Source organism: Gorilla gorilla, chromosome 13, assembly GCF_029281585.2.
Source record: "Gorilla gorilla gorilla isolate KB3781 chromosome 13, NHGRI_mGorGor1-v2.1_pri, whole genome shotgun sequence".
Classification (NCBI taxonomy): domain Eukaryota; kingdom Metazoa; phylum Chordata; class Mammalia; order Primates; family Hominidae; genus Gorilla; species Gorilla gorilla.
In genome coordinates, this window is record NC_073237.2 from 134,311,789 (window position 1) to 134,334,031 (window position 22,243).

The window sequence follows — 22,243 nt, forward strand, 5'->3', positions numbered from 1 at the left end:
CCTGCTTGGAACCTCTTCTCCAGTGGGCCTCACCATCCTGTGGGAAGCATTCCTTCTCAAACATTCTGAATCATTTTTACCCGTCCCCAGATTCCAGCCAAGAGGTCCCCGTGGTAGCCCCCATTGGAGCATAGAGTCTGTGTGAGTCAGGGTGCCAGGGCAAGGTCTCCGTGGCTCAACAGGAGACGAGGTGGAAGGCCAGCCCTGTGGGGTCTCTGGAGGGGCTGGGTCAGAGGAAGGGCAGCATTTTGGAGGAGAGCACTGTTTCTGAGGTCAGAGCATGTCCCCCAGCCCCCACTCTTCCCTGATGCCTGGCCCCATGTCTGGGTTCCGAGCGTGCCTAAAGACTGGAACCTCCAGGTGAGCAGAAGGCAGAGCAAGTGGGGGCCCAGGGGGTGCGGGGCCAGAGGCGTCCAGGAGACGGCCTCTCTGGGGTGTCAGGAGCTGCTCCCTCTTCCCTTGAGCCTGGCTTCTGCCCCCACTAGCATCCTGAGACAAGAGCTATTCAGACTTTAGCCCTGAAACTGAACTCCCTTTGAACCTGGGCCACCGCAGGCCCAGGAGGGCAGAAGGGGAGACAGGGAGCCTGTCCTGGAGGTGAGGCACCAGGAGAAGGTGAGTGGTGGGTGGCCGAGGTGAGGAGGTCTTAATGGAGCACAGTCTGGAACGCCCAGTGGTCTGGGTTACGGCAGGGTGGGGAGGAGGAGTGTGGACAGCCCAGCCACACCATGAGGCAGGCGTGAGTCATGGTCCCTGTGGGGAACTTGGGCAGGACCCTGGTGGGGCCCATTGCTTTCTGGAGGCCGGAGAAGAGGGTGAGCTTGAGAGGAAACAGGCAGAGAGCCTTGAATGCCAAGCCACAGGAAGGAGGGCAGGGCCAGGGTCAGAGGGACGCAGGCCCAGGAGCCAGGCCGGGGCAGGGGCAGGGAGGATCAAGCTGTCTTGCCCTGCCAGGCAGTGGGTGTCCAGCCTTGCAAGTTCCTGCCTCGCAGGTGTGGGAGGGTTTACTTTGTGGTCGTGGGTTGGGGAGGACACTTCTAGGGGTGGCGAGCTAACCTGTTGGGAAAACTGCAGAACATGCCCGCCCTGGGCCAGCCTAGAGGTCTGGGGAGCTCTTGACCAGTCCCAGTCCCATGTGCAGGCCCAGCCATTGATGTCCCTTGGGATGGAGGGGAGGCTGTGCTGCTGCCCACAGAGCAGGCCGAAGCTGGGTGGTGCACGGGCAGCCCCTCACTTGTCTCCCAGCCTGGCCCTGGGCGAGGCCTCCCTGGTTCCCTGCCTCTCGGGGCTGTTTCCCACCTCCCCGTCGACTCTGGAGCTACCTGGAGCCAGGCCCCAGCTTGCAGTGCAACACCAAGCTGCCTACACACCCATCCCTCCCACCTAAGCCAGCCTTCAGCCATGGGCTAGGCAGGTTAGAGCTGTGAGGAGAGGGCTCGGGCTGGGGCCTCCTTCCCAGCTGAGGGTGCTGGCTGGTCCTTCCTAGGCATCGGGCCTGTTCTCTTTTTCACCAGGAAGTTTCCTGTGAAGATCTCTGTCTGCTGGGGCCCCACTGTTCCCCTGGGGCAGATGGTCAGCAACCCCACCCCTTGGGAAAAGGGGTCCCTCCTAAACAAATCAGACCAGAAGGCTCGAGGCCAGGAAGAGCGTGGGCGAGTCAGCAGGGGTCATGATGGACCCTTGGGTGCTGGTAGCTTCTACCAGGTACTGCCAGCCAAGCCTTGGGCCAGCTCCACCACAGGACAGGAGGAGCCCAGGCTGAGTAAGGTGGGAGTCAGATGCGGAGAGCCCTCGAGAGCCTGGCTTCCTGGGGAGGAAGGCACAGGCTGTGGAACTGGTGGCACTCACCTCACCTGGCAGCTCTGTGGCAGCCCAGCAGCTGCTTCTTCCTGTGACTTCTACAGTCCTGAGGACGAACCCTCAGGGGAGGCCCTTGAAGCTGGTCTCCTCTCCCCACCCCTTCACCTGCTTCCTAAGGCAGCAGCCCCGGAGTGCAGGTGTCTGACACACCCATGCCAACCCTGCACTTGCAGCTCCCTCAGCCCAGCTCCCCGGGCTTGCCTTGCACAGGGCCTTTCCCTGCCAGCCCCACGCGTGTGCTCACGAGGAGTCTTTGGGGTCTCCCCAAGCTCCACACAGCCCCATCTCCACCCTGTTTGCTGCTCCCAGCTCGGCACTGGTAGGGCCTGGCTCTGCTCTCTCATGCCCAGTAACTGTTGGCTGGAGCTCAGCCTGGGGTGCAGGAAAGGGATCTTTTTAGGATCAGCTGTCTTCATTCCTTTAGCTGCTCTGTTCCCTCCACCTGGATCCCTTTCTCAAAATCGAGCTGTGGAAGCCTTGCCTGCAGGCGCCACGCCCTCTGGGAGGCTCCCTGCGGTCTGAGCCCAGGGTGGCTCCCAGCTTCAGGCCCAGACTGTGGCTGGCTGCCTCCAGGGTCCTCACAGATGTGGTGGTCATCGCTCAGCACACTCAGGGCCGAAGTTGTGCTTCTCATTTCTGTTGTTTTCTGCCGAGATGTGCGTGTTCTGGTTACCTGGGTGCATGTTGAATGCATAAACGCGGCCTGGACTGAGTTCAAGAAAGCCTGAGCTGTATCCAGGCAACCTTGTGCAGGTTCCCACCCAGAGGCTGCTGTGGCCTCTGCCTGGCTCCTGGGCGTCTCTGTGCCTCTGTCTCCCTCATGTTAGAATGGGGATGACCTCATGGGGTATTAAAGGGCCACCCTAGTTAATAAAGGAAAAACTACCTGATAAGCACCCACAACTAGTACTGTTACATCACTGTCTTCCTCGAAGCAAGGCCCACTGCATGGTGCTAGCAGGGAGATTGGGGCCCCACTGTGACGTGGGCAGAAGCTGAGATGCTAGGGTGGGAGGCACGAGGGGCCCGCAGGCATGAGTGGGATGTTGCTGCTGTAAACAGTGGTGTCCCCATTAGGGGACACGTGCAGACAGCAAGCAGGCTCAGTGATGGGAATGGCTCCTTGGAGAATCTGCAGGGTGTTGGGGGCAAGGTGAGGAGGGTCAGACCCTCACGATAGCTGTGACCTGCATATGGTGGGGTGGGGTCCTCACCAACCGTCTCTGCCCGCTACTACACTGGGTAGGGGCCAGGGGTGACCACTGTTCTGCGCTTCTCCTAGGACGACACGGAGCCCTATTTCATCGGGATCTTTTGCTTCGAGGCAGGGATCAAAATCATCGCTCTGGGCTTTGTCTTCCACAAGGGCTCTTACCTGCGGAACGGCTGGAATGTCATGGACTTCGTGGTCGTCCTCACAGGGTAGGCAAGCTGAGGCCAGGAGGCCCAGCACGTGCGGCCCGGGCGTGTGCTGTCTGAAGCTCAGTTGCGCCGTGGGGCTGGGGCGGCTGCAGTCTCCTCACTGGGGTCCCCTCACAGCCCTGCTGGAGATGAACGAATGTGAGACAGTCTGTTTGCCACCCTGTGTGCTATGGGGGTGCTTCTCCCAGAGGTGCCAGTGCTGTATTTCTCACTGATGGGAGGATCACAGTGACCTGTCCCCAGGAGGCGCTGGCTTGCAGAGCCCACAGGCCAGGGGCCACCAGCTTCCATGGCTGGCCTGAGCCAGCATGGTGCCTGTTGGAGGTGGCTTTGCTGCCCAGGTGAGGGGCTTCCTAGCGAGGAGGAGGGCTGGACTTCTGGCCTCACCCAAGCCTGTGGTCTGGGAGGGGCACTTGGCGGTTTGAATTCTGTGCCTGCCTGAGACGCTCACCTGTGGCGTCCACCTCGCTCAGAGCCCTTGTGCTGCCTGGGATGAGGCTGTGTGTGTCGAGTGCTTTCACAGTTCCTAGTGCCAGGAAGGTGCTTCGGCAGTTTCTCCTCAACCACTTACCCTAACAACAGCTTGTGATTGCCAAAGTAACCAGCACATCTAGAAAATGGACCCAAGGGGCCTGGATGGGAGCTCAGGTCCAGTGCTCTGCACCCCACCCTCCAGGGTGTTAACTCCCCAACCTGTGCAGTGGGCACTGTGAGGTCCCCTTTCCTGCTTCCCTGACTGGCAGGCGGAAGGCTGGGCTGGGCTGCTGTGGCTCTGGTGTGGAGAGTGGTGGCTGGGGAGTGAGTGCTTGGGGAGTTGCCCCCACAGAGCCTGTTAGCACTTCAGTGTCAGAGGCCCTGTGCTGGGCTAGGGACCGCTGTCTGCTCTTTCCTGAGCCTTATGGTTCCGAGGCTCAGAGCCCAGATGCAAGAGGAGGGAGCAGACCCCACAGCAGGCGAGAGCTCTCCTTCCAGAGCCCCATCCTCACCCAGTGACTGCCCCAAGATGCCTGGTGCACAGCAGGGTATATTGAGGGGTGTTTGGGCTGGTGGCAGAGGAGGAACGAGATGGCTGTGGAGTCCTCGAGTCTGGGGCTCATGCCTTCAAGGTTCTGTGTGTGTGAGGAAGAAGCAGTCGGCTACATGGCCTCTGGTCTCTTGGGTGAGGCCCTCAGAGGGAGCCTCGCATTGCCTGCCTGGATCCTGGGGTGCTGCCCCCATCTGCTCTGCCTGCTCCTGAGCCTGGGGCTGGCCCCTGCTGGGTGAGAGCAGCATTTACAGAACTGGGCTTGGGGGTGTCGCATGGAAGGCTCAGCCCCCAGAGCTGTCTGGGCTTGGGGGTGTCACACGGAAGGCTCAGCCCCCAGAGCTGTCTGTGATGTGCTGGGCACAGCAGCATTGAGGTGGATTCTGTGCCTTTCTGCAGCACGGCCCTGGGGTAGAATTTATGGAAGGCCCTGTGGGGGTCTGTGGCTCCACGGCCCTGGGGTAGAATTTGTGGAAGACCCTGTGGGGGTCTGTGGTTCCACTAGCAATGCCCGTTGGGGGCTGGGGTGGGAGGTGGCTGGTGGAGAGTGTGGCCTCTCAGAGGACTGGGTGCTCCCACATCCAGTGGGCACTCCCAGAAGCAGCCCAGGAGTCACGGTAGCTGTTTACCCCTCTCTCTCCCTGTGGACCCAAGTCCCTGAGGACAACGGTGCCTTATTTTTTTCAGGGGGTCCCTAGAGCCTCACTTGGAGCGGGCGCCCAGGAGGGGCAGTGTGCCTCTGCTGAAGTAATGAATTGTTGGGGTGTAAGCAGTGTTGGGGGGTGCGGGCCAGCGGGGAGCTGGGTAGAGGCGGCAGGACCCGGCCTCATGGGGTGCTGTCCACGGTGCTGAGTGTGTCGGCCCTTGAGGGCCAGGAGAGGAGGCAGGAGGAGTTGCACCAAGCCCTGGGCAGGACCCCTGGATCTCCCAGCACACATAGACTGGGTCCAGGGCTGCTCCTCCTTCCCCTCCCCTTCTTCCCCCTCCCCCTCCTCTTCCCGCCTCCCTCCTCTGTTTCTCTTCATCTCCTCCCTTCCCCTCCTCTCCCCTCTTTCCCCCTCCCCCTCCCTCCTCCTCCCACTTTGCCTGTCTAGCCCTTTGTCTCCTCTCCACGCTCTCTGTCTCTGGCCCGCTTGGTGTCTTGGTGTCTCTCTGCCTCTCCCTCTTTTCTTCCTGGCGCCCCTCTTTCCCTTGGCTTGGGCACGTCTCTGCTCGCCTGTGTCTGCAGCAGGGCCTGGGCGTTGCTGGGGTGGCTCCCAGGTTCCTCTGCCTCCACACGTCTTCCGTCCAGGCAGCCTGGGTTGTGCAGGGAACCCCGGGTTGGAGGTGACCTGTGTCCCACGGGGCCGCATGCTGGCTCCAAGTCATGGGAGGGAGCCGCTTTGCTGCTCTCGTGTGGGGCACCTGGGGACACGTGAACCCCTGTGTGCGTATCTGTGTGTGGAGGGGGCTGGGTCCACTGTGGGGCGAGTGCTGGTCCATGGGGAGCCCAGGGAGGAACCCTCACCTCACCCCTGTGAGCCAAGGGCCTGTGGGTAGTGGGCGGTATTTCTCATTAGTTTGTTGTTTTTAATTAGAGTTGATTTAATTGGTGCTCAGAGGGTTGGAGGGAGAGGCAGACACCCTGGCCTGTTGCTTGGCAAAGCCTTGAGCACCCTCAGAGGCCAGCTGGGCCGCTCTGCTCCTGAGGCTGGTGTGGAGCTATGGAGGAGGCCCTGGGTCCATGTCTCCTGCTGCCTGGAGAGGCTCTGAGCCTCCGTGTTCTCACCTGGGAGGGAAGGCGGGCGCTCTGTCCCCTTGTCTCCGCTTTGCTTCTCTCCCAGGACTTTGGGGCACCCTTTGTTAGCCTGCATGGGTGTGTCTGGGCTGTGGGGGGGCTGTAGTCGGCTGTAATGCTGCCAAGCTCCTGCTGCCCTGGGAAGCAGCTGTGGGGCCTGGGCTGGGGTACTGTGAGGATCATCAGAGTGTGCTTCTGAGAAACCCCAGGCCTGTGAGGGCTGCTGGCAGCTTCCTGCTCTTGTGTGTGCCCAGGGCCTCCAGGCCCTCAGTTCCCAGCCGTGCTCTTGACTGGGTCAGACCATGTGTGGACACCTGGAACTCCTCTGACTCGCTTGGGCCGGGGTGAGGTCACAGTGGCTGGGTCCCTGCCACAGGACTCTGCCTCCTTTCCAGGAGGGCTCCTGGCGCCTGGCCGTCTCCTGTGGTCATCTGAGTGGATCATTTGCCAAGAGAGATTCTGGGCCCAGGAGTGAGGCTTCCCTTCCCTGGCTTCCAATAACACTGTGCTACCAGGGTGGGGTCGGGGCTGAGCCGGCTCCCCACACAGAGTGGGCCTGGGGTGAGGACAGGGGTCCGGTTGTGTCTGACATGGGGGCCTCCAGCAGTTCACTCCAGCAAGAGCCCCACTGAGTGCCAGGGCGCAGCTCTGAAGGACCTCAGGCCACGGGGAGGAGGTGGGAGGAGGCGGGAAGGCCGCCACTTCCCTGCCTCCGTCTGCCTTCCCGTCCATGCCCCATCCACCATCCTGCCCTCTGCTCAGCTCTCTGGCCCTGTGTCTGTCCAGCCAGGTGGGCAGCCCTGCTGCCAGCCCTCCCTCCACCTGTTCATCATTCATTCATTCAGTGTTCATGGAGCCTCTGCCAGGTGCTGAGGACTCAGGAGTGAAGGAAGACAGCTGAACCTCTGCCCGGTGGGCCATGTTCTGGGGACAAGACACCTCCCGGGCCTGGTTTCTTTGCAGCCTGGTGTGGTGCTCAGCGGCGTAGGCGTGCCCCAGAGAGCAGTCAGCGGGTGGACGGATGAGTGGATGGTATGAGTTCCGGGCTTTTTTTCCCCACATATGAAATGAGATAAAGCATGCAGGGTGCAGGCCTGGAGGTGCCACTTTGCATAGGGTCGTCAGAGGAAGGACTGGAGAGCGTGAGGGGTGAGCCATCTTGCAGCCTGGGAAGAGGTGTGGCTGGAGGTGGTGATTCGAGGGACATGGGTGTCCCAGTCATCTTCAGAGCTTGAGACCACCCAGGATCCCCAGGGAATGGGAAGTGTGGAGGAAGAGCTGCCCTGTGATGGAGACCAGGGCACCTGGACTTACAAGTGGCAGCTGGCGGTGAGGTTGGCAGAGCAGCGGAGGTGTGCCTGGCAGTAGACGGTGTTCTAGGAAGGAAGAGCATGCAGAGGCCTCTGCAGAGGCCACGAGAGGACCCAAGGCTGTGCACTGCGCCCCGTGGGTCTGAGGCAGGAGCTGGTCCAGCCATGTGGTGGGGGTGAGGGCTTGCTGGGAATGGGAGGAGAGGGGTTGTGGTGGGCACCTGTAGGCAATGCTTGTCTTTTAGCGAGTTTTGCAGCAAAGTGAGGCAGAGTGACAGGGGCAGGGGCAGGAGGGAGATGGAGGCCAGGAGAGTTTTATGAAGTTGGGGGTTTACAGCCCGTCCATGCCACGTGCATAGTCCAGGAGGGAAGGACAAGTGGACAGTGTGGACAGAAAGGGGACAGCCCTGGAACCGTGAGGGAAGCAGAGTCCAGGACCTCCGGGAGTGCGGGCCTGTGCATCTGCATAGACCAGCAGATGCAGGAAGAGTGGCGTGGAAGTCCAAGTTTCCACTGAATTTAGAAGCACGTCCATCAGCCAAGGTGGGGTGCGAAGTGAGACAGAGGGAGAGGGAGCGAGTGAGTGAGTGCGTGGACTGGAAGCCCCTCCATCCGCTGCCCCAGCCTCTCACTCCCCCGCCCCACCCTCCATCCACCCCTTCCTTGTCCCCTTGTCATCCATTCACTCATTCCTTAGGAAGGGGCTCGTCGAGCGCAGCTACTACCTCCTCGTCCCTGTTCCAGTTGCTGGGGACACAGTAGTGCACAACACAGGCCGTTCCTGCCCTCTCAGAGGCTGCGTCCTCCTGGGCGAGGCAGGCAGTGAGTGTTGCAGGGCAGTCGGGGGGTAGTGTGTCCTTCCATTGGGGTGGGGTGGCCCCTGGGGAGCAGCTCCAGCAGGGGAGAGGCTGGGAGGGTGGCGGGGGCAGGGGGGCCTTGGCTCGGGCGTTGGAGGGCTCTGAGTACAGGTGTGGCCCAATTGACTCGTGATGGGTGCTGGGGGCACAGTGTAGACGGTAGGGAAGGAGAGTGAGAGCCGGAAGCAGTGATCCAGGTGGGAGTGGTGAGGGTTTGGACCAGGGAGTGGTGCTGGAGAACGCGGCAGGTGGGCTCTGACACCCAGAAAAGGTAGAGCCCACGGGAAGCCCCGTGGCGCCTCCGGAGTCTGTCACCCATCAGCGCAGGTGCCTTTCCCCTTCCGTGCCCCAGCCGGTCTCACGTGTGTCCATGCTCCCAGTCCTGTCCCCACGTCACTGCCTCTGCCCTCCCGGGCCCCTCAGGAAGCCCCTGTCAAGCCTCTGGCCCTGTGGGGCTGGTTGCACCTGGGGGTCAGGGACATGGGCAGGGTGACAAGTCAGGGCCCCCAGAACCCCAAAGCCCTGGGCGTCCCCACCCCTGTTGTGGCTCCAGCCTGGTGCTACCCTCCATGGTCCTTGGGGACATCAGAGAAACACATCCTGGCTCAGGCAGGTGGCTCTCCGGGGGAGCTTTCCAACCACGGCTTCTTGTTTTAGTCTAAATTAAACTGGGATTTCTTTCCAGGACATGTAATTAGAGCCCAGCTTTCTCCCCGGACCCGGCCTCCTGTGGGTTGAAGAGAGGGTGTGTGGGTGTGTGGCCGCTGCACCAGGAGGGAGTCTGGTCAGCGGAGCTCAGGGGCCGAGGCACTGCTGACCCTGAGCTTTCTGGGCAACCGCTGTGGCCTCCTGTTCTTTTGGGCTTTGTGGACACAGGCCGATTCAGATGGTGGCAGGCACTTCTGGGGCTCAGGGAGAGCCAGGCCCAGCTCAGGGCCCCACAGAGGGTCCCCATGGGCAAGGAGGGTCCACCCAGGGGAGCAGCAGCCCATGTGCAAGTGTGCGGCTCAGGGATGTCTTGACCCTGTGTCTGAAAACAGGTGACAGCCCAGAGACGCTGCCTTCCCACAAGGCGACCTGACACTGTGTCTGAACACAGGTGACAAGAGACACTGTGCCCGAGGGGCCAGGACATGTTGGAGCATGGACCGAGCTGGGCGTGTCCGTGCTGTGACGGAGCTCTTCTGCCACAGGCTCTGCTTCAGCCTGGGGTCCTTGGACTGCAGCCCTGCGGGAGGTGCAGCACCCCGACCTCCAGTGCTGGGTCAGGCTGGGGTTTGCCAGACATTCTCTCCCTTTCCCTACCAGAGGCTGGAAATGGCCTTTGTAGGCCCTGACCCTCCCTCCCTCACCCCTAGTGTGGCTGGAACCGGTGGAGCGGGGGCTGAGTTCTGACAAGTCCCTGGAAAGCAGGGAGAGCCCCCGTGTTCTGGGGCTGGGGCTGGGGTCACTCCAGGCATTGCCTGACTGGGGGCTCCACAGCCCCCCTCGTGTCAGTGAGAACCCACCAACTCCACCCCACAATGCAGGGCCCTGGCCCACGTGCAGTCCATGTGGTGTGGCTGTGAGGACCAGGTGGGGCGGTGGCGGGTGGCTGCTGATCTAGGACCCTGTGACCAAGCTCTGGTGCCCCTTCCTGACAGTGGCCTCCCATCGGGCCTGCATGTCCATGGGGACAGGCCTGGCAGCCATGCTGGGGATGTAACAGCCTGAGGAGGTGCTGCTCTGATAGGGTGGGATCCTGGCCCCCTCTTCAGCACACGCCCCTGGCTGGGTCTTTATGGAGGGCCTGGCCCACGCCCCAGCTCTCTTTCTCTGTGTCTCCCCCCTCCCTCTCTGCCTCCTTCCTGCATTTCAGGGTTCTTAACACTCTCCTGGACTGGGGGGCAGAACTGGGCCCACTGGGAGCCCCCAGGGTCCCCTGATTCTGTGCGGGGTGAGGGTCCACACTGCCCAGGCGTTGAGACCTGGGGCTTGGCTGTGCTGTGCTTGGGAGGCTGACCCTGGCCTCAGGCTCCAGTCCTGTGGGGTCTTCTCTGGGGTCTCCGCATCTCCATGTGTGCTCTGCTGCCTGAGGAGCCCAAATCCAGAGACTCCCTGGATAGAAGCAGCGCGGGGCTGGCTCACTGGATGGGCATCGGGCCAGCGTTGCAGATGCCTGGGGTCTCTCATATGCCCGCCTGGCATAGCAGACCCGAGGGAGGGTTGGCCTCTCTGCGGATCTTTCACCATGGGGCCTGGAGAGCTGAAGGAGCCCAGGGCTGCCCTTGGATACTGCAGACTTTCCCAGGGGGACGGGGGACATGGGTGGGAGATAAGGAAGGGAGGTTTCAGCTCAACCCAGAGAAGGACTTTCGTCATTCATGGGGGTCTGGGCTGCTGTCCTCAGGCAAGTGGGGACTGGACCAGGTGGTCTGTTCTTTACTCATATGTCCGTGATATGGGCCAGGTACTTGCTGGGCACGGTGGAGCCAGGGCCCTTCCCCCCAGAGTGCGTGTTCTGCCAACGGCAAAGTCCCCATGCCCCAGGATCCACTCTGTGCTCCAGGCCTCTCCTCTCGACGGTGACTGCAGGCCGGGCTCCAGGGATGGGCGGTTCTGCAGGTGTGCACAGAGTCCCCCTTACACGCCTTTCTCTTCAGGGGTCCCACCAGGAGGGTCAGTCGGAGGCTTGATTTCCTGCCCCAGCAGCTGGAGGGGTGGGGGTCCAGGGAGAGTGTGGTGGGGACAGTGAGCGGCAGGGCTGGAGGCCGTGAGGCTGGGGTGAGCTGTGTGAGAAGCCTTGAAGGTCACAGTTTGGGGAGTCTCAGCCCAGGACCCAGCTCTGAGGGGACAGTGCGGGAGGGATGGGGCAGGTGGGCAGGGCGGCCTGGGGGCCTGGGACTGGCCATGCTCGTCTCTCTCCGTGGTGCTGATCTTTTCAGCTCTGCCTGTGGGTGGGGGATGGAAGGGAGGGACACAGCTGTGTGGTGGCCGGGGCACACGCCCACTCCTGAGACCATGGCTGGCCTGTGTGTGCCCAGGCAGGTTGGGCTCTCAGGGCGCATGTCTACTTTGAATTTTGGGTCTGTGGCTGTTGGGCTGATGAAGCACAGCCAGGGATCTGAGATGGGCTCTAAACTTGTTGTCAGTATTTAAGAAGGAACTTTCACGCAAAAACCTGTGTTTTCATCTTGCTTGGGAGAAGTCCCTGGAGCCCCCACTCTCTCTGGAGCAGCTGCCTCTGGATCTGGGAGGCTGGGCGGGCAGTGCCGGGCTGGCTGTAGAAGAGCCGCCCCTCCTGGGGGCTGGCCTGTTCGCAGCCGTCTGTGGCCTCCGGTCCAGGCTTGGGCTCCAGGTGCTCACTGGGGCTGCTGTGTTCCAGTGCCCTGGGGGGTCCCAGGCCTGTGGCAGCTCGCGAGGATGGCTAGGCTGGTGTGGTGTGGTGGCTGGGGGACAGGGGACCTGCATTCTGTGCAGATGCACCCACAGAGGTCACAGGGGTTCAAGTTCATACCCCGGGAGGGCGGGAGCCTTGCTCCTGTGGGCACGTGGTGGTGGACACCCCTTCCTGCTCTCCTTCTCCTCCTTCACACTGGAGCGGCAGAGCTGCAGATTCACACTGAGGTGAGGATGGTTGCTAATGGCTTCTCGGGCCCTGGACTAGAAGAGGTGAGAAGGCAGGTGCTGGCTGTGGGGCTGTAGAGTGGAGGGGCCTCCACCCTGTGTGCCTGTGTGCAGCCCCACACGTGCTGAAGCATCTCTACTCCAGCCAGACGGACGCTAATGCAGATTCATTCCTAGCAGGTCACATGGTAGCACCCCCCACCCAGTCCCTGCCCTCTCCACGACCCTGCTGTGAGCTCCTTTCTCCAGGGCTGGGCAGGCCCTTCTAGCTAATGCCACCCTCCCTGTCTCCCCTGAGAGCACAGGAGCCTGGTGAAAAGGGCCTTGCGCCTTGGTCCTCCTCACTCAGTGTGCGGCCTCTGTGTCTTCTCCACTCCCACCCCTTCTTCCCACCAGGCTGGCCTCTCTTTGCCCTCCTCCCTCCCTGAGAAGTTTCCCCGCTGGCTCACCACAAAGCCCAGCCTCTACTGACAGCCTCATTCCCTTGAACAACTGGACACTGGTCTGCTGGGGAGGCTGGAGCAAAGCAGCACAGCTGGGTGCTGCAACAGCAGACATTTCCTTCTCAGTCCTGGAGGCTGGAAGTCCAAGATCAGGGTGTCGGCCGGATTGGTTTCTGGCGAGGCCTCTCCTCCTGGCTGGCAGATGACTGCCTTCTTGTGGTGGGCGGTGCTGATCCGATGGACCCCAGACCCTGGGGCAGGCGGGATGCAGAGCCAGGCCTGCGGGGTCCACTGTGGCCATGTGGGGGCTGCTGTGGCTGGTGCATCGTTGCATCGTGAAATGGTTAGATGGTTCGATGTCTGCAGAATCCGCCGTAGTTCTCCCCCTTTCCTCTGACTGTGGGTCCTTTCTCACGCTTCTCTGTCATCAGCCTCTGGGCCTGACAATACAGCTGCACTGGAGCCACAGGCACCCCGAAGGGGCCAAGGGTGGGAGCAGGTGAGGAGGAGGGGCACTGTGAGACTGCAGGCAGGAGGGACGTCCCCCGGCACAGGGCAGCCTCCCGTCCAAGGGTGGGGGCTCCTGAGTGCCACCTCCTGCTCTGCCTGCCGGCCCCACCCCGGCACCTGCTGTCTTAGAGCCTTGCTCGGAGTACAGCGTGTGGGGAGGGAATGGTGTCCCTGTTCCCATCACGGGCCTTGTCAACACTGGGCGGAATTCGACACTGCAGGCTGACAGGCAGAGACTAGAGACCAGGAGCAGTAGGTGGGGCGGCCGCCGTGTTTCCATTGGCATGCATCAGAGGTGCGTGGGCTCCCACAGCCCGACAGGCCTGAAACGCCCAGACACACAGATACAGGGACACACGGGGCGGCCGCCATGGCACTGCGTGTCTCGCCTGGTGCTGGGCTCTGTGCCATCTCCAGTGAGGGGCTCTCTCCAGGAGGGCAAAGGCCCCCCACCCTCCCAGGAGGTGCCTTTATTCCACGGACTTGCCAGGATCCACAGCCTGGGACCGTGGGCATGTGGGTGAAGGCCCGGTGCACAGCTGCTACAAGTGGGCAGCACAGCTCCTGAGACATGAAAAGGTAAAAGAAAAAATAAAAGCTGGCCCTTTTTTTTTTTTTTTTGTAAAGCTGACTCTTTTGTGAGGTTTATTATGTGCTGGCTGCTGTTTTAATACAATAATTTTATAAATCCAAGAACTAGATGCTGATATTAACAACTCCCCCCTTTAAAAAAAAAAAACACCGGGCGCGGTGGCTCATGCCTGTAATCCCAGCACTTTGGGAGGCTGAGGTGGGCAGATCACGAGGTCAGGAGTTCGAGACCAGCCTGACCAACATGGTGAAACCCCATCTCTACTAAAAATACAAAAGAATGAGCCGGGCGAGGTGGCGCGCGCCTGTAATCCCACTTACTCAGGGGGCTGAGGCAGGAGGATCGCTTGAACCCAGGAGGCAGAGCTTGCAGTGAGCTGAGATCGCACCATTGCACTCCAGCCTAGGAGACAGAGTGAGACTCTGTCTCAAAAAAAATAAAATAAGACAAAATAAAATAAAATAAAATAAAATAAAATAAAGGTTTTATTTTGAGCTAATTATAGATTCATAATAGGCAGTTGTAATAAATGGTATAGAGAGAGCAGTGTACCCTTTACCCAGTTCCCCCAAAGGAAACCTCTTAGGAAACTGTAATAGCAGGGCCACGGTCTCATGACTAGGTGCTGAGATTGACACAGGGCCCAGAACAGCCCGTCCCAGGAGGGCCCTTCATGCTGCCCTTTTATGGCCGCACCCACCTTCCTCCTACTTCACCCACCTTCCTCCTACCTCACCCCTCTACTCCCTGGCAACCACTAATCTGTGCATTTGTATAATTTTGTCATTTCGATGATCTTAGATAAATGAAGTCATACCTTTGGATTTGCCTTTTTCACCCATTTGCTTCATGAATACTATGAACAAAGCTGTATACACCTTCATGTACAGGTTTTTGTGTAAATATAAGTTCTCACTTCTCTGGGATAAATGACCAAGAGTACAATCATTAGGCCATGCTGTAGTCACATTTTTAGTTTTTTAAGAAACTGCCAAACTCTCAGCCAGAGTGGATGTCCCGTTTCACATTTCCAGCAGCACAGGAGCTGTCCCTTCTCCACAGCCTCGCCGGCACGGGGGTTGTCTCTGTATTTTTTCTTTTTTTTTTTTGCAATTCTGATAGATATGTCGTGATCGTTGTGGCTCTGATCTGCATTTCCATGGCCAGTGATATTGGACGTCTTTTCATGTGGTTCTCTGCCATCTGCATATCCTTTTATTTTATTTTTTTTCAGATGGAGTCTCGCTCTGTCATCCAGGCTGGAGTGCAGGGGCGCGATCTCGGCTCACTGCAAGCTCCACCTCCTGGGTTCACGCCATTCTCCTGCCTCAGCCTCCCGAGTAGCTGGGACTACAGGCACCGGCCACCACATCTGGCTAATTTTTTGTATTTTTAGTAGAGACGGGGTTTCACCGTGTGAGCCAGGATGATCTCGATCTCCTGACCTCGTGATCTGCCCACCTCGGCCTCCCAAAGTGCTGGGATTACAGGCATGAGCCACCGCGCCCGGCCCTACATATCCTTTTAGTTGGAATGTGTCTTCATATATTTTGCTCCTATTCCAGTTGGATTGTTTGATATTAGTCTGTTGCTGGATATGTGGTTTTTCAGATATTTTTTCCTACTCTGTAGCTTTTTTCTCCCATTTTCTTAACAGAGACTTTGCCCAGCAAAACTTTTAAATTTTGATGAAGTCCAATTTGTCCGTTTTTCCTTTTGTGGATAAGGCTTGTGGTGCGAACTGTTTGCCAGCCCTAGAGCGTGAAGATTTTTCCCGTGATTCTCTTTTTCTGAAAGTTTTGTCATTTTACATTTTACACGTATCAGCTGTGAGGTTTAGGTTGAGGAGTTTGTTTTGTTTTTTGCCTGTGGGTGTCCAGTGGCACCAGCACCATTTGTTGAAAGGGCTGCATTTCTTCCATTGAATTGCTTTTGTGCTTTATCAAAAACCAACTGGGCGTGCTTGTCTGGACCTATTTCTGGGTTCTTTATTCTGTTCCACTGATCTGTGTGTCTGTCCCTCGTACCACACAGTCCTGATCATGGTAGTTATGTAATAAGGCTTGAAACTGGGTAGGACTTGCTTCTCCCAATTTATTCTTTTCTTTCAAATTATTTTAGCTATTCTAGGTACTTTGCCTTTCATGTACATTTTAGAATAATCTTGTCAATATATACAAAAAATCTTGATATATAAAAAAAATCAGTTTCAAGCCAGAATTATATAAAACCCGTATGTTATTTTATGAACATTTTTACTATGTTAAGTCTTCCAATCTAGGAACATGGTATATTTCTCCATTTATGTAGATCTTTGATTGCTTTCATCGGCATTTTGCAGTTTTAAGGATACAAGTCCTGTACATGTTTTGTTACATTTACATCTAAGTATTTCTTTTATTTTGTGTGATTATAGATGGTATTGTATTTTAAATTTTGGTATCCGTATGTCCATTGCTAGTATATAGAAAAACCATAGATTTCTATATGTTTATCATGCTAAACTAACTTAGTAGTAGTTCTAGGACAATTTCTTTGGAGATTCTCTGGAATTTCCTATGTTGACAAACACGTCATCCGCAAAGAGGAACAGCTTTGTTTCTTCTCTTAAAATCTGAATGCCTTTTCTTTTCTTACCTTATTGCATTTACTAGAACTTCTTTTTTTTTTTTTTTTTTTTGAGGCAGAGTCTCACTCTGTCGCCCAGGCTGGGGTGCAGTGGCGTGATCTCGGCTCACTGCAAGCTCCACCTTCTGAGTTCACGCCATTCTACTGCCTCAGCCTCCCGAGTAGCTGGGACTACAGGCGTCCACCACCACGCCCGGCTTATTTTTTGTATTTTTAGTAGAGACGGGGTTTCACCGCATTAGCCAAGATGGTCTCGATCTCCTGACCTTGTGATTCACCCGCCTCAGCCTCCCAAAGTGCTGGGATTACAGGCGTGAGCCACTGCGCCCGGCCTGCGTTTACTAGAACTTCTAGTACTGTGTTGAAGAGTGGTGTGGCGAGAGAGGCATTGTTACTTTGTTCCAAATTTCAGGAGGAAAACATTCAGACTTTAACCATTAAGAATAATGTTAGTGGCTGGGCGTAGTGGCTCACGCCTGTAATCCCAGCACTTTGGGAGGCCGAGACAGGCGGATCACGAGGTCAGGAGATCGAGACCATCCTGGCTAACACGGTGAAACCCCGTCTCTACTAAAAATACAAAAAGTTAGCCGGGCGTGGTGGCAGGCGCCTGTAGTCCCAACTACTCGGGAGGCTGAGGCAGGAGAATGGCGTGAACCTGGGTGGCGGAGCTTGCAGTGATCCGAGATTGCACCACTGCACTCCAGCCTGGGGGACAGAGCGAGACTCTGTCTCAAAAAAAAAAAAAAAAAATGTTAGTTGTAGGGTTTTGTAGTCTCTCTTTATTAAGGTGAGGCAGTTTCCCTCTGTTCCAGTTTTCCAGGCACTATTATAGTAAATGACTGTTAGATTTTATCAAATGCTTTTTTTGCATTGGTATGATCATGTGATGTTTCTTCTTTAGGATGTTAATACAGTGGATTGCAGTGGTTGATTTTTTGAGTCTTGAACTAGGGATACATCCCTGGAATAGACATGGTTGTGGTATATAATTCTTTTGATATTGCTGAAGTCTATTTGCCAACATCTTGTTAAGGATTTTTACATATGTATTCATGAAGGCTATTGGTCTGTAGTATTTTTTGGTACCGTCTTTGTCTTGTTTTGATGTCAGGGTGATACAAGCTTCATAAAATGAATTTAGAAATGCTCTCCTTCTTCTATTTTCTAAAAGCCGTTGTGTGAAAACGGAATTAGTTCTTTAATGTTTGTTAGAAAAATCTACAGTGAATCCAACTGGCCCTGGAGATTTCCTTTTTGGGAGCTTTCAAGTTACGCATTCACTTTCCTTACGAGTTATGTGGATGTTCAAATGATCTGTGTCATGTTGGGTCCGTCGTGTGAGTTTGCATTTTCTGAGGAAGTGGTCCATTTAGTCCAACTCGTTGAATTTATGTGTGTAGAGTTGTTCACAGTGTTCCCTCATTGTCCTTTTGATGTCTATAGGGTTTGTAATAGCTCGTTTCATTTCTTATATTAGTAATTTTTGTCTTCTCTTTTTGTTCTTGTGTGTGGGGGGCTTTTTCTTTCCGGTCAGTCTTGCTGGAAATTTGTCAATTATGTCAGTTTTTTTTCCCAGAGAACCAGCTCTCTGTTTGTTTGGTTGATTTTCTCTTTTTTGCTTACTATTTCATTTATTTCTGCCCTTATTTTATTACTTCCTTCATTCTGTTTGATTTGAGTTTATTTTACTCTTCATTTTCTCTGTTCTTGTGGCAAGAGCTTAGACTGGTGATTGCAGTTTTTGTTTTTTTCTAACATATACATATAATACTATAAATTTGCTTCTTAGGTCGGGTGCGGTGACTAATGGTTGTAATCCCAGCACTTTGGGAGGCCAAGGCAGGTGGATCACCTGAGGTCAGGAGTTCAAGACCAGCCTGGCTAACATGGTGAAACCCCATCTCTACTAAAAATACAAAAATTAGCCAGGCATGGTGACGGGCACCTGTACTCCCAGCTACTCAGGAGGCTGAGGCAGGAGAATCACTTGAACCCGGAAGGTAGAGGTTGCGATGAGCCGAGATCGCGCCACTGCACTTCAACCTGGGCAACAGAGCAAGACTCCGTCTCAAAAAATAAAAGGAAAAACAAAAAGTTTGCTTCTTAGCACTACTTTAACTGTATACTACACATTTTAATATGTTGTATTTTCGATTTAATTCAATTCCGTGTATTTTATTTTGTGTTTTTATCATTTTAATCTTATTATTATTATTATTATATTTTTGCAGCGATCTCAGCTCACTGCAACCTCTGCCTCCTGGGTTCACACCATTCTCCTGCCTCAGCCTCCCGAGTAGCTGGGACTATAGGCACCCACCACCATGGCCAGCTAATTTTTGTATTTTTAGTAGAGATGGGGTTTCAAATGAAATTTTATTTATGCACATTTTTACTCTTTCCGTTTTTCTATCTTCCTAATGGCCAACAATTAAAATAAAAATAATATTCTTTCTGTTTAGATAAATTTCTTTAATTATTCTTTCAGGATAGGTCTGCTGGTGACAAATTCTCTTAATATTTATTCACCTGAGAATGACCTGATTTCCCCTCCATTCCCCAAAGATATTTTGCTGGGTATAGATATCTGGGTTGACAATTCTTTTCTTTCAGCATGTGAAAATACTGTGCAACTGCCTTCTGACCTTCGTGGTTTATGATGAGAAATCTTCTGTCAGCCGAGTTGTTTTTCCAAATAGAAAAGGTATTATGTTTCTCTGGTGCTTTCAATAATTTTTGTTTTTAGTTTTTGGAAATTTGACTGTGATGAATCTTGTTTTGATTATCTTCGAGTTGATCCTGTTTGGGGTCCCCTCAGCTTCTTGAATCTGTAGGTTTATTTCTCTTACCAAATTTGGCAAGTTCTCAGCCATTGTATCTTTGAGTACTTTTTCAGTCCTGCCTTCATTCTCCTTTTTTTCTGGAACTCTGATGATACTAATATTATGGTTCCATAGTTCCTTGAGGCTCTGTTGTTGTTGTTCTTCTTTTTTCTTTCTTTTTATTTTTTGAGACAGGGTCTTAATCTGTTGCTCAGGCTGGAGTGCAGTAGCATGATCACGGCTTGCTGCAGCCTCCACCTTCCAGGCTAAAGCGATCCTCCCACCTCAGCCTCCCGAGTAGCTGGGACTACAGGCACATGCCACCAAGCCTGAATACTTAAAAAAAATTTTTTTTTTTTTTTGAGACGGAGTCTCCCTCTGTCACCCAGGCTGGAGTGCAGTGGCACAATCTTGGCTCACTACAAGCTCCACCTCCTGGGTTCACGCCATTCTCCTGCCTCAGTCTCCCAAGTAGCTGGGACTATAGGCGCCCGTCCCCATGCCCACTTAATTTTTTGTATTTTTAGTAGAGACGGGGTTTCACCATGTTAGCCAGGATGTCTCGATCTCCTGACCTCGTGATCCGCCCGCCTCAGCCTCCCTAAAAATTTTTTTTGTTGAGATGGAGTCTAACTATGTTGCCCAGGCTGGTTTAAAACTCCTGGACTCAAGCAGTCCTCCCGCCTCAGCTTTCCAAAGTGCTGGGATTATAGGCGTGAGCCACCCTGCCTGGCCTTCTTTTTTCTTTCTTTCTTTCTTTTTTTTTTTTTTTGTGAGTTGGAGTCTCTCTCTGTTGCCCAGGGTGGAGTGCAGTGCTGCAATCTCAGCTCACTGCAACCTCCGCCTCCTAGGTTCAAGCAATTGTCCTGCCTTAGCTTCTTGGGTAGCGGGATTACAGGTGTGCTCCACCATGCCCGGCTAATTTTTGTATTTTTTTTTTAGTAGAGGTGGGGTTTCACCGTGTTGGCCAGGCTGGTCTCGAACTCCTGATCTCAGACGATCCACCTGTCTTGGCCTCCCAAAGCGCTGGGATTGGGATATGCTCTCTTAACCTCAGTTTCCTTCTCTTTTACAAAGAACTGTGTAGTCTGCCAACTCCTGAGGGTGTCATGAGAGTCCCTGGCTTGTAGTAATGGCTCACCGCTGTCGTGTGTGTGCTTGGGGTTGGGGTTCCCCGCATGCCATGCCTAGCTCTTCTTCTCCCCTGTGCTTGCTTTGGAGCAGGCTAGGTGGCTCCCACTTCTTGGCCTGTTAGAGCAGGGACTGGGGTGGGGAGGCCGAGGGGATGCTGTGGCGTCTTTGGCCGAGAACTGCAGGCTCTCTCCATGGTAACTGTAAGCAGGCTTCTGGGTGAGAACCAGTGCCTGGAAGGTCAGTGACAAAGCAGATCCTGGAGATGGTGCCTCCCCTGCCAGCTTGGCTCCCATGTAGAACCAGCCTGAGAGTAGTAAGCAGTCTCCCTGGACTGGGCCTGACTGGCACCTGACCCACCTGCCCCGGCCCAGGGACCCCCTCACCTGTGCAGGATTTGTGGTCTCTCCTGGCTCAGCGCAGACCCTCTGAGGGGCTGGTCCAGGTTGATGGGGCGTGGGTAGGGCTCTGTGCCACAGGGACGGGGTACAGGGGCTGGCCAGCGTGGGCCAGATGCATGGGGACAAGAGAGCATCCATAGTTTCTCATAGAACATAACAGCTCTGAGTCCCCAGTCACCTCTGCCAGCTCTTGGCATTTTCAGAACTGGGGGGCCCTGTGGGGTATGACTGGGCTGTGAAGTGTGGAGGTGGCTAGACCAGGCCTGACTGGGGTGTGCCCCAGAAGCTCCTCACAGACGGCTGTGGAAAGGCAGGGTGCCCCCCTGGCCCACGTGGAGGGTGTGTGAGGTGCCCCCCTGGCCCAGGTGGAGGGCGTGTGGCTGGGACCTAGAGTCTGGGGGATGTGAGGTGAGTTTTGGGTTAGGGTTAGGGGGCCCAGAAGAAGCCTGCAGCAGTGTGGTTCCAGCCTTCCTCCCCTCTGTGGGGCTGGGAGCACTCCCCGACCTTGGGTGCCAGAGTGAGGGCGGGTCTTTACATGTGTGACTGCTGTTGTGTCACTGCTGTGTGTGTCTGTGCAGTGTGTCTCTGTGTCTGTGTATGTGTGTCTCTGTGTGCGTGTCTGTGCTGTGTGTCCCTGTGTCTGTGTATGTGTGTCTCTGTGTCCGTGTCTGTGCTATGTGTCTCTGTGTCTGTGTATGTGTGTCTCTGTGTCTGTGTATGTGTGTCTCTGTGTCCGTGTGTCCATGTCTGTGCTGTGTGTCTCTGTGTCTGTGTATGTGTGTCTCTGTGTCCGTGTCTGTGCTATGTGTCTCTGTGTCTGTGTATGTGTGTCTCTGTGTCCGTGTGTCCATGTCTGTGCTGTGTGTCTCTGTGTCTGTGTATGTGTGTCTCTGTGTCCGTGTGTCCGTGTCTGTGCCGTGTATCTCTGTGTCTGTGTATGTGTGTCTCTGTGTCTGTGTGTCTGTGCTGTGTGTCCCTGTGTTTGTGTATGTGTGTCTCTGTGTTCGTGTCTGTGCTGTGTGTCCCTGTGTCTGTGCCTTGTGTCTCTGTGTCTGTGCTGTGTGTCTCTCTGTCCCTGTGTCTGTGTGTCCCTGTGTCCGTGTGTCTGTGTGTGTACCGTGTGTCCCTGTGTCTGTGTGTCCTTGTGTCTGTGCTGTGTGTCCCTGTGTCTGTGCCGTGTGTCCCTGTGTCTGTGTCTGTGTGTCCCTGTGTCCGTGTGTCTGTGTGTGTACCGTGTGTCCCTGTGTCTGTGTCTGTGCCATGGTGTGTCTCTGTCTGTGCCTTGTGTCTGTGTGTCTGTGCTGTGTGTCTCTGTGTCTATGTCCCTGTGTCCGTGTCTGTGCTGTGTGTCTCTGTGTCCGTGTGTCCGTGTCTGTGCTGTGTGTCCCTGTGTCTGTGCTGTGTGTCTCTCTGTCCCTGTGTCTGTGTCTGTGTGTCCTTGTGTCTGTGTATCTGTGTCTGTGCTGTGTGTCTCTGTGTCCCTGTGACTGTGTTTGTGTCTGTGTGTCTCTGTGTCCCTGTGTCAGTGTCTGTACTGTGTGTCTCTGTGTCTGTGTCCCTGTGTCTGTGTCTGTTCTGTGTGTCTCTGTGTTCCTGTGTCTGTGTCTCTGTGTCTGTGTGTCCGTGTCTGTGCCATGTGTCCCATCCCTAGTCTGTGCCGTGTGTCTCTGTGTTCCTGTGTCCGTGTGTCTGTGTCTATGCCTGTGTGTCTGTGTGTCCCTGTGTCCATGTCTGCAACCTCCACCGCCCTCCCGGGTTCAAGTGATTTTCCTGCCTCAGCCTCCTAAGTAGCTGGGATTACAGGCGCATACCACCAAGCCCAGCTGATTTTTGTATTTTTAGTAGCAATGGGGTTAT

General features: G+C 55.5%; 1 protein-coding gene across 11 annotated transcripts in view; it reads left to right on the forward strand.

The window, feature by feature from the left end:
- Nucleotides 1–22,243, forward strand: part of CACNA1B (calcium voltage-gated channel subunit alpha1 B) — a 248,526-nt gene that overhangs the window by 1,820 nt on the left and 224,463 nt on the right. For all 11 annotated transcript variants that reach the window (XR_008668315.2, XM_055350334.2, XM_055350333.2 and 8 more), the window contains exon 3: nucleotides 3,143–3,282. Coding sequence is in view for 10 of the 11 variants with exons in the window: in XM_055350334.2 (XP_055206309.2) it covers nucleotides 3,143–3,282 (140 nt within the window). In the remaining variant the exon portion in view is untranslated. The remainder of the gene's footprint in view (nucleotides 1–3,142; nucleotides 3,283–22,243) is intronic.